This window comes from Rutidosis leptorrhynchoides, chromosome 5 (assembly GCF_046630445.1).
Source record: "Rutidosis leptorrhynchoides isolate AG116_Rl617_1_P2 chromosome 5, CSIRO_AGI_Rlap_v1, whole genome shotgun sequence".
In the NCBI taxonomy this organism is placed as follows: Eukaryota; Viridiplantae; Streptophyta; class Magnoliopsida; order Asterales; family Asteraceae; genus Rutidosis; species Rutidosis leptorrhynchoides.
This window is the reverse complement of record NC_092337.1, coordinates 459288198-459299956: the sequence shown is the minus strand read 5'-3', so window position 1 is coordinate 459299956 and position 11759 is coordinate 459288198. Positions and strand designations below refer to the sequence as shown.

Genomic DNA, 11759 nt, shown 5'->3' with positions numbered 1-11759 from the left:
GTGACTCTACATCGATTTTAAAGACATTAACAAAGCTTGCCCCAACGACAATTATCCGTTGCCAGAGATACACTGAAAAGTCGAGTCGCTCGCAGGTTTTAGATTTAAGTGTTTCCTGGATGCCTATAAAGGCTATCACCAAATACAAATGGCTGAGGAAGATGAAGAGAAGACCACGTTCCACACAGACCATGAATATACTGTTACACCAAGATGCCCTTTGGACTGAAAAATGTTGGTGCTACTTATCAATGCACCATAGATACAACATTCGCTAAGCAAATTGGACGCAACCTTGAGGCGTACGTTGACGACCTCGTCATTAAAAGCAACACTGAGGAGCAATTGCTAGTAGACATCCTTGAAACATTTAACACGCTCAGAAACATTAATATGAAGCTTAAACCCGCTAAGTGTAGCTTTAGAAGAGGAGGGAAACTTCTTATGGCACATCCTGACTCCGCGCAGAATCAAGGCAACCCCAAAGAATATAGAGGCAATTGAATAAATGCCCTCTCCTAAAATAAAAAAGCAGGTTCAAAGCCTCAATGGGAAATTAGCCGCCTTAACGCGATTCCTATATAAGGCCGCCAAAAGATCGCTCCCGTTCTTTCATACCTTGAAAGACTGAGCTAAAAAGTCAGATTTCAAATGGACTGATGAGGCAGAAAAGGCATTCCAAGAGATGAAAGCGCTCCTCAAGAACCTCCCTACGTTAACGGCGCCTATTGTGGGCGAAACCTTGATACTTTACCTTGCAGTGTCTAAAGAAGCTGTTAATTCCGTCCTTGTTGCCAAGCGAGGAGACGCTCAAATGTCGATATACATCGTCAACAAAGAACTGTCAGGATGTGAGCTAAACTATCTCCCTATAGAAAAACTTGTGTACGCGCTCGTCGTCACTTCCCGCCGCCAACGCAGGCATTTTCAAGCGCACCTGATCACGGTGCTCACTAACCAACCTATTCGACAACTGCTCTACAAGCCAGAAATATCAGGAAGACTGACCGAATGGGAGATAGAGCTGGGCGAGCATGAAATCGCGTATTGCGCTAGAAGCACTATTAAGGGACATGTAATGGCCAACTATCTGGCCGAAACAGCCACTGATATGCCGATAATCTGCGACCCTGAACAACTCCCCGCGTCTTCTCCCGAACTATGGGAGCTCTATACCGACAGCGCAGCAAGCTCTGAGGGTGCTGGAGTAGGTTTAATCCTCACAGGTCCGCATCAGGAAGAGCATACATACGCGCTGCAGTTTAACTTTAAGGTGACAAACAACGAGGCGGAATATGATGCACTACTAGCAAGAATGTGTATAGCCAAGGAGTTGGGAGTAAAAAAGCTACATGCCTATGTCGATTCGCAATTAGTCGTTAATCAGATGAATGGCACGTTCGACGCCACCGACAAATCCATGCAATCATACCTGGTTCTGGTCCACTTCAGAATCAGTCAAATCCCTAGGAGTCAGAACAAATAGGAGGACGTACTTAGTAAGTTGGCAGCTCTCACCTTCAACCATTTGGAAAAGAAGATACTTGTAGAACAAGTTTGCAAGAAATTCACTGAGCCTAAGGTAACAGTTGCATCTTTCGAAGAGGAAGAAGCGACTTGGATGATAGACATCATAGAATTCTTGTGAACTGGGTCGTTACCCAAAAATGAGAAGGGAGTAATGAAGATCGGGGTGAAAGCACCAATTTACGAACTGCGAGGGGAGGTCCTATATCGAAAATCTTATCTAGGCGCATCCTTGCGCTGCATGAGACCCACGGAGGCCGACACGATTATTGACTAGCTTCACAAAGGATTCTATGGATTACACTCTGGATCGAGGACAGTCACTGAGAGGATTAAGCGACTAGGGTATTATTGACCCAGGATGTACGCTGACACGGTAGAAATGATAAGAGTCTGCCAACAATGTCAATTGCACGCACCAGTTAGCAGAGCGCCGCAACATCCAATGATACCTATCACGTCACCATGGCCGTTCTGCAAATGGGCTATCGACATAGTAGGACCTTTCCCAAAGGGTGCTGGGAATGCTGAATACCTAGTGGTCGCTATCGACTTTTTCACCAAATGGGTAGAAGCGAAACCCCTGCGCACCATCACCAGTAAGCAGATCAGAGATTTTTTCTGGGAAAGCATTGTATGTAGGATCGGAATACCTAACGAAATTGTCAGCAACAACAGCACACAATTCGAAGGAAACCCCTTCCGCAGCTGGTGTCTGGATTTGAACATCAAGCAACGTTTCACCTCCGTTGCACACCCTCAGGCTAATGGCCAATGTGAGGTATGAACATGGATATTGTGCACGCCATCAAAGCAAGGTTAGGAATGAAACACAATGGATGGGTGGATGAGTTACCCAAAGTCCTATGGGCACACAGAACGACGTACAAGAACAGCACAGGAGAAACACCGTTCAGCTTGGTATACAGCTCTGAGGCGGTTATCCCAGCAGAGATAACAGTCCCAACTGAAAGAATGTTGTCATACAATGAAGAGGGGAATGATGAAAAGTTGCGCACCAATTTGGACTACGCGGAAGAAGGCAAAGAAATGGCGATGATTCATGAAGCGGCCAAAAAACAACGCATCACAAAATATTACGATAAGTGTGTGCGGGAAAGATCATACAAATTGGGAGACCTTGTGTGGCATGACAACCAAGCGAGCAAGGCCCAAAACACTGGAAAGTTGGGGCCAAATTGGGAGGGACCTTACAAGGTCATTGCAATCAGTAATACTGGAACTTACAAACTTGCAGAGCTAAAGGGTAATCCAATTAACCGGACCTGGCATGCTATCGCACTTAAGAAATGCTACATGTAATATAGAAATTAGGAGAATTGATCACTCATATACTTTGTCTAGATTTACATGTAATTACTAAAAGAACGCGCCTTTGTAGGTCGACCGTGTACTGCATCATTGTAAAGTCGTCTTTTCGATTATATTAAAGCAACAAGTCATTTTTAGTCGATTATTTCTTGTGCCTTTGAAAGCAGAATAACTACTTGACTTAAACTGCACAGTAACATACTAGCGCGTTCCTGCCTCTTTAAGGGATGACTTTCCCTAGCTCCCGTGCGGCAGAAGTCTGTTTGGCGACAGACTAGATTATTTACCGGAGAGCGACGGTCATTGGATTGACCTAGTTCCACCCGATCAGACCTAGGAATCCGCAAGTCATGACTATAAACAAAAAAGCGTTGGTCGCGCTTGACCACAGTCCCAAACTTACGTTTGGAAGACTCTTAGACGCGACTACGAGCGCGCAATCTAAGGGTGTGTTGAGTGCACATCAATGCACATAAAGATTAGTGACGACATGCCAAGAGTAAAAATTACGACGTTATCGGTAACAAAGCAATAATACGAGCAATAGATGCGCCACAAACTCGTGTCACAATGATATATTTATTATTTTTGTAAAAGTACACATGCTACAAAATATTACACGTGATATAATGCATTATGACATTACAAAGTAAACCTACAACTTAGAATCCACTAAATCTTGCGCCGTCACTCGCGGATCATGTAATAACTCCTCAAGCTGAGGAATAGGAATATGGTGCAAGGCTATGCAAGCTTCCTTGGCAGCCTCGCGCACCTATGGAATGAGGCAATCCAGGATGGCTTTAGGAAGAACGGTGGGCACCTGAATGTGCTCCTTTACAATGTCCCAAAAGTGGAGGCGCTTAACATACTGTATGGCCTTCAAAGCATCCTCGTAGTGATTATTCAAAGCATCGCTATTCAAAGCATGATCCACTATGTGAGGGAGACCTGCCTTTAACACCCCTAACTCATGAACAGCTGACTTCGCCTGTTGCTCCGAATCGGCGCACTGTGCCCTAACCGCACGAATAGTTTCCTCGTGATCGCTATTTTGGCGGTTGGCACAATCTAGTTTCGCGTGTATCTTTTTATTGGCCTGTTGCGCCTTATCAAATTTACCGCAAAGGCTCATCACTGTATCCCTCATTATAGACATTTCTTCGCCAGAAGACCCATTGCTTAGCCCGGGGCTCTGAACACTCTTACCCATAGCAGAACTCACCGAATTGGGGTGCTACTTTTCAATGGAAGAATCACTATCCACTTGGATGGGGAACGAGTGACATTTGTTCATGTCCCCTTTTGCATTGGACTCGCGCCCGTCATCTGCTTGGAAAAGATAAGGATGAGTAATGTTAACACATAAGCAAAGCGAGTAACAAATGAGACGCAGAACGTACCAGTATGAGCAAGTTTTGACGAAGAAGAAGTGGTCGGTCTCTTTCACTTCTTTTGAACAGGTACATCACTATGTGACAGAACAAGTTTCCCACGGGGACACCGCTTGGGTAAATCAGCATACTGCGCTGCAACCTTCTTCTTCTTTTTCCTACGCGAAGAACCAGAAGCAGAGGCTGCGGTAACAGGGCGCTTAGCCGAAAAGCCTTTCCCCAAAGGCATACGGTCCACCACCACAGACGCAGAAGAAGAGAATTCAAGATACTCGGAGAAGGGAATTGTTGTCAACATAAGACAAAGACGTTAAGGAAAAAGTAAAAGGAAATAAAGTCGCAAGTTCTACATACCTTGAAGATGGCGACTAAATTGAGGATAGTAACTGGGATCTGGCTAATGCTTAGATATCCCACCGGCGTACAACACGTTGTTGCTATACGCACGTAAGGGAATCGCGCGACCCACACACTTATCCAACATTGACTGCTCGCTTGAACTTAAAGGTGGCACTGAATTTAAGCTCCCGTCAAAACCATATTGCCAGGAGCCCACGTTCGAAAACTCTAGAGGGATGAAGGAGTCATCCAAGAAGAAGTAGCGTTCTTTCCAGTCTGGTGGAGTTTTCTCTGTTGGTTCACCAGTAAAACGGACATTGTCACAAAAAGCGAACCAGCCCGTATCGAGCCGCTCAAAAGAAAATATATTCTTGAAAAGATTCATCGTAGGAATAAAATTGTGTGGCTTACACCACATCTGGAATACAACGAGGCAACAAGCGCTATCAAGGTCTAGCTGACCCACACCAATGATGATATGAGAAAGCACGCGCAGAATGAAATTTGTGGGCCGAATGCGTATATTCCCCCGCTCAAAAACTACGCTATATACGGCCTCCTTCCGACCAGGAGAACGGTTGGATTGATCTAAACGACCAGGAACAACGGGTGACAATGATCTAATGGGAGGATAGCGCTTCGCGAGGTGCGCTACATATTCAGGCGAGATGGACGAAGGAATAGAACCAACATTGTAAAAATTAGCGCAATAAGCCATGTTAAAAATGGAAGTGAAGGAAAAGTGAAACATGAATGAGGAAAGCTCTATTTATATAAGGGGAAAGGACGGCTGTAAATAATCCTGACCATACACGTGTCAGAACATGTACAGGGAAGAAGGTTAGAATTTAATGCAACGGAACAGGTGATGTGACGGCTGATACGTCACACCTGCTATAGAGTTAATAGGAGCTGAGTTCGACACCATACGCAATATTTGCGCATAATATCGAACTGGAGGACTTAATGATATGCATACCGATTTGCTCGTGTTGCGCATCACACTTGCACCATATGTGCACAGCTCTAGCAGTCCAGGCGCAAGTAAATGTGCGCTAGGTTAGAATAGCGCACTGTATGAGGATGACGTGTCCTATACTTACCAATATCTCTATAAAAGAACTGACTGCTTGCATAGAGCAACAGTATTGTTCCCTAGTCCCCTCTCCTGAACGACCAGTCATTACAGACAAGAAAGCAACATGGAACACGTGGCTCCAATAAATAAACGGCACTGTAGCTATAAATAACGGACTCGAATTACAAGGCAAGAGATCCGTCTTTTTTGGAAGTCACACACATACTATTTTGAGTATCGACGTACGGACCAACTACGCTATCTATATAGCGCCTCTCTACCCGCTCTACCTAATGATATGCATATCCGCATAATGATGCGGAATACGCATCTAAAAGCCCTTACCAAAATGGCCAATGCCAGCGCATTAATAAAATACGGGTATAGCCGCATTCAATATGCGCCTATACCAATTAATGTAAGTTTCATATACTTGCACAAGGGTCCATTACGTTCTAGAAGAATGTACGTTATAAGTAATCCAGATTCTTATTCCTTAAATAACGTAAGTTAGTTAGGGAAAAGATCACATTTAATTAGGGATGAGATCCTATCAAAACCCTAATTCGTGAGCCTATAAATACATAGTTCTCAAACCCTAAAAAATAAATCGTTACTAATACGTAACACAACATACATATTATCGTACGAACAAGCTTCATACGATCATTCGCATACAGACTTTCAGGTATGTTACAAACTGTGAAACCTTCATGTCTTTGGGCAACTCAACCTCGTATGCTGGGTTGTTGGTGGACTCTCAAATATGCCACCCTATCGGAATCGAAACGATACCGATGTGGGTTATCCACGACTAAGGTCGGAGGTTCGAATATTGATAGTCCTTAAACCCTTTTATGCACTCAAGCGTAGGTTCACCCTGACTCCGTGAAAATATTCTTGATCATTTGGCGCCATCCGTGGGACCGGTTATATGAACAAATAAGATGGGAATTCCCATCGTATATAATTCATTATATGTTTTTTTCCATAAAAAGTTTTTGTTTAAATTAATCGGTCACTTTCAGGTTACTTGCGTAATTAGAATCAATGGCGGGCAAAAAAAGTTCAAAGCCATCTTTTTTGACATATCCAGGCTAACGAACGCCTGTACATACAACAAAACAGGCATCAACACAGGCAGCAGAAGGGAAAAGAGTGTCAAAACCCCCTTCAACAGAGGCTGTCCTAATAGGGACAACAAGCACTGAAATCGCAAAGACAGTTCCTCCAATTGTGGAAGAAGAAGAAGAAGAAGAAAGCGAGTTGCTGCAAAGTGGTGGGGAAGATACGCCCCCGGGAATAGAAACTAGCTACATCCATTTCAAAGAAACGGATACTGGATACACGAAGTCTCCAGAAAAAGTAAGTTTCGGATCTCCAGCAAACATTAGCTATACACGTTTCAAAGAAGCCGATACTGGGTACACAAAGCTTCCAGAAAAAGTGAGTTGTAAATCTCCAACAGACAACATCACGCTAAAAGTGAAAACTACGTATGTAGGGACAATCCCAATTATCACAACAATAGAACTGGAAATTCAAACTCTAAGGGTTACTCCGGCTAGTGCACAAGAAGAGATTAGGAGAATAGGTTTGAGAAACCTGGACGGTTCATACATAATGGTAGCGCCACTACAAGCAAGATCGACTTATACGTCACCACAGCCAAACATATGCGAGTTAAAGCAAACTCAAAATAAGTGCGATCAAGGAAGTGGCCCTTATAATCCTCTAGAGCCAAGTAGTTCACCGTAATGTATTCATCATTTAGTATTCATCGTGCGAAAGTGGGTCCAATTTTTAACTGAAGTTTTTTTTAGCATGCTTGCCACATAATTTGGCCCAATTATGTGGCCACCGTAATGTGCTCAAAAATGTGTTTTGCGGCCATAAATTATTATCGAAAGAAAACTATAGTCAAATATATTTTCAGTCAATATGAAATTTTAAAATATAAACAATTATAGAGTTATGAATCAAGAGAAATCAAAAAGTGTCACAAAATAATCGAACCATTAAACAAGATGTCACTAAACGTGTAACGATTTGTAGCTAGTGGGGATATATTAACCCCAAAGTTATTCTCAATGAACCTAAATAAAGTGTTACATAAAAAATAAGTATCAAAATAGTATTTAAATATGCATAAGAGTTCAAATGCAAAGGTAATAATTATCGTAAAATTTGAAAGTTCAAAATTCACCTTCAGAAATAGCAAAACGACCTTTTCAGCGTCAAAACTATTTCAAATGGAAGCAAGCCTTCAGGAAGTCTTTCTCATAATGTCGTTATCTATTCATCGTGCGAAAGTGGGTCCAATTTCCAACCGAATATTTTTTAGCATGCTTGCCACATAATTTAGCCCAATTATGTGGCCAACGTAATGTGCTAAAAATGTGTTTTGCGGCTATGAATTATTATCGAAAAGAAACTATAGTCAAATATATTTTCATTCAGTATGAAATTTTAAAATAGAAACAATTATGGAGTTATGAATTGAGGGATATCAAAACGTGTCACAAAATAATCGAACCATTAAACCAAGATGTTACTAAACGTGTAAGGATTTCTGGCTAGTGGGGATATATTAACCCCAAATATATTCTCAATGTCCTTAAATAAAGTGTTACATAAAAAACAAGTATCAAAATAATATTTAAATATCCATAAGAGTTTAAATGCAAAGGTAATAATTATCGTAAAATCTGAAAGTTCAAAATTCACCTTTAGAAATAGCAAAACGACTTTTTCAGCGTTAAAATTATTTCGAATGGAAGCAAGCCTTCAGGAAGTCTTTCTCATAATGTCGTTATCTATTCATCGTGCGAAAGTGGGTCCAATTTTCATCTGAAGTTTTTTTAGCATGCTTGCCACATAATTTGGCCCAATTATGTGGTCACCGTAATGTGCTCAAAAATGTATTTTGCGGCCATGAATCGTAACACAACTATAGTCAAATATATTTTCATTGAATATGCAATTTTAAAATAGATACAATTATATAGTTATGAATTGAGAGATATCAAAAAGTGTCACAAAATAATCGAACTATTAAACAAAGATATCACTAAACGTGTAAGGATTTGTAGCTAGTGGGGATATATTAATTCCAAAAATATTCTCAATGAACCTAAATAAAGTGTTACATAAAAAACAAGTATCAAAATGGTATTTAAATATGCATAAGAGTTCAAATGTAAAGGTAATAATTATCGTAAAATCTGAAAGTTCAAAGTTAACCTTTAGAAATAGCAAAATGACTTTTTCGGCTTCAAAATTATTTCAAATGGAGGCATGCCTTCAGGAAGTCTTTCTATTAATGTCGTTATCTATTAATCGTGCGAAAGTGGGTACAATTTTCATCCGAAGTTTTTTAGCATGCTTGCCACATAATTTGGCCCAATTATGTTGCCAACGTAATGTGCTAAAAATATGTGTTTTGCGTCTATGAATTATTATCGAAATGAAACTATAGTCAAATATGATTTCTTTCAGTATAGAATTTTAATATAGAAACAATTATAGAGTTATGAATTGAGAGATATCAAAAAGTGTCACAAAATAATCGAACCACTAAACCAATATCTCACTAAACGTGTAAGGATTTGAGGCTAGTGGGGATATATTAATCCCAAAAATATTCTCAATGTACCTAAATAAAGTGTTACATAAAAAATAAGTATCAAAATAATATTTAAATATGGATAAGAGTTCAAATGCAAAGGTAAATTATCATAAAATCTGAAAGTTCAAAATTCACCTTTTAAAATAGCAAAACGAATTTTTCGGCGTCAAAACTATATCGAATGGAAGGAACCCTTCAGGAAGTCTTTCACATAACTTCATTATCGATTCATCATGCAAAAGTGGGTGCAATTTTCAACCAAAGTTTTTTTAGCATGCTTGCCACATAATTTGGCCCAATTATGTGGCCAACGTAATGTATTCAAAGATATGTTTTGCGGCCATTAATTATTATCGAAATGAAACTATAGTCAAATATATTTTCATTCAATATAAAATTTTAAAATAGAAACAATTAGGGCGTTATTAATTGAGAGATATCAAAAAGTGTCACAAAATAATCGAACCATTAAACCAAGATGTCACTAAACGTGTAAGGATTTGTGGCTAGTGGAGATATATTAACCCCAAAAATATTCTCAATGTACCTAAATAAAGTGTTACATAAAAAAGTATCAAAATAATATTTAAATATGCATAAGAGTTCAAATGCAATGGTAATAATTATCGTAAAATCTAAAAGTTCAAAATTCATCTTTAGAAATAGCAAAACGACTTTTTTGGCGTCAAAAATATTTCGAATGAAAGTTAGCCTTCAAGAAGTCTTTCTTATAACGTCGTTATCTATTCATCGTGCGAAAGTGGGTCCAATTTTTAATAGAAGTTTTTTTTAGCATGCTTGCGACATAATTTAGCCCAATTATGTGGCCAACGTAATGTGCTCAAAAATATATATTGTGGCCATGAATTATTATCGAAATGAAACTATAGTCAAGTATATTTTCATCCAATATGAAATTTTAAAATAGAAACAATTATAGAGTTATGAATTGAGAGATATCATAAAGTGTCACAAAATAATCGAACCTTTAAACCAAGATGTCACAAAACGTGTAAGGATTTGTGGCTAGTGGGGATATATTAACCCCAATAATATTCTCAATGTACCTCATAAAATGTTACATAAAAAAAAGTTTCAAAATAATATTTAAATATGCATAAGAGTTCAAATGCAAAGGTAATAATTATCGTAAAATCTAAAAGTTCAAAATTCACATTTAGAAATAGCAAAACAATTTTTTCGGCGTCAAAACTATTTCAAATAGGAGCAAGCCTTCAGGAAGTTTTTTCTCATAACGTCGTTATCTATTCATCGTACGAAAGTCGGTCCAATTTTTAACTAAAGTTGTTTTTAGCATCCTTGCCACATAATTTGGCCCAATTACGTGGCCACCATAATGTGCTCAAAAATGTGTTTTCCGGCCATAAATTATTATCGAAATGAAACAACAGTCAAATATATTTTCAGGTAATATGAAATTTTAAATATAAATAATTATAGAGTTATGAATTGAGAGAAATCAAAAAGTGTCATAAAATAATCGAACCATTAAACCAAGTAGTCACTAAACGTGTAAGGATTTGCGGCTAGTGGGGATATATTACCCCAAAAATTATTCTCATTGAACCTAAATAAAGTGTTACTTAAAAATAGCAAAATGACTTCTTCGGCGTCAAAATTATTTCAAATGGAAGCAAGCCCTCAGGAAGTCTTTCTATTAACGTCGTTATTTATTCATCGTGCGAAAGTGAGTCCAATTTTCAACCAATTTTTTTTTAGCATGCTTGCCACATAATTTGGCCCAATTATGTGGCCACCGTAATGTGCTCAAAAATGTGTTTTGTGTCCTAATATGATTTCTTTCAGTATAAAACTTTAATATAGAAACAATTATAGAGTTATGAATTGAGAGATATCAAAAAGTGTCATAAAATAATCGAACCATTAAATCAAGATGTCACTAAACGTGTAAGGATTTGTTGTTAGTGGGGATATATTAACCCCAAAAATATTCTCAATGTACCTACATAAAGTGTTACATAAAAAACAAGTGTCAAAATAATATTTAAATATGCATAAGAGTTCAAATGCAAAGGTAATAATTATCATAAAATCTGAAAGTTCAAAATTCACCTTTAGAAATAGCAAAATGACTTTTTCAGCGTTAAAATTATTTCGAATGGAAGCAAACCTTCAGGAAGTCTTTCTCATAACGTCGTTATCTATTCATCGTGTGAAAGTGGGTCCAATTTTCATCCGAAATTTTTTTTGCATACTTGCCACATAATTTGGCCCAATTATGTTGCCACCGTAATGTTGTCAAAAATGTATTTTGCGGCAATGAATTTTTATCGTAACGAAACTATAGTCAAATATATTTTCATTCAATTTGAAATTTTAAAATAGAAACAATTATAGAATTATGATTGAGAGATATTGTGACAACCCGGAAATTTCCAACCAAATTTAAACTTTAATCTTTATATGTTTCCGACACGAT

The 11759-nt window shown here is 38.7% G+C and overlaps 2 protein-coding genes across 2 annotated transcripts; both read left to right on the top strand.

Annotated features, from left to right (window-relative positions):
- The first annotated feature begins 685 nt into the window (after window positions 1-685).
- Window positions 686-1486, top strand: LOC139850212 (uncharacterized). The gene has a single exon (XM_071839796.1). The coding sequence runs from the start codon at window positions 686-688 to the stop codon at window positions 1484-1486; it is 801 nt and encodes a 266-aa protein (XP_071695897.1).
- Window positions 1487-2316: 830 nt separating this feature from the next.
- LOC139850210 (uncharacterized) lies at window positions 2317-2850 on the top strand. Its single transcript, XM_071839795.1, has one exon. The coding sequence runs from the start codon at window positions 2317-2319 to the stop codon at window positions 2848-2850; it is 534 nt and encodes a 177-aa protein (XP_071695896.1).
- Window positions 2851-11759: the final 8909 nt, after the last annotated feature.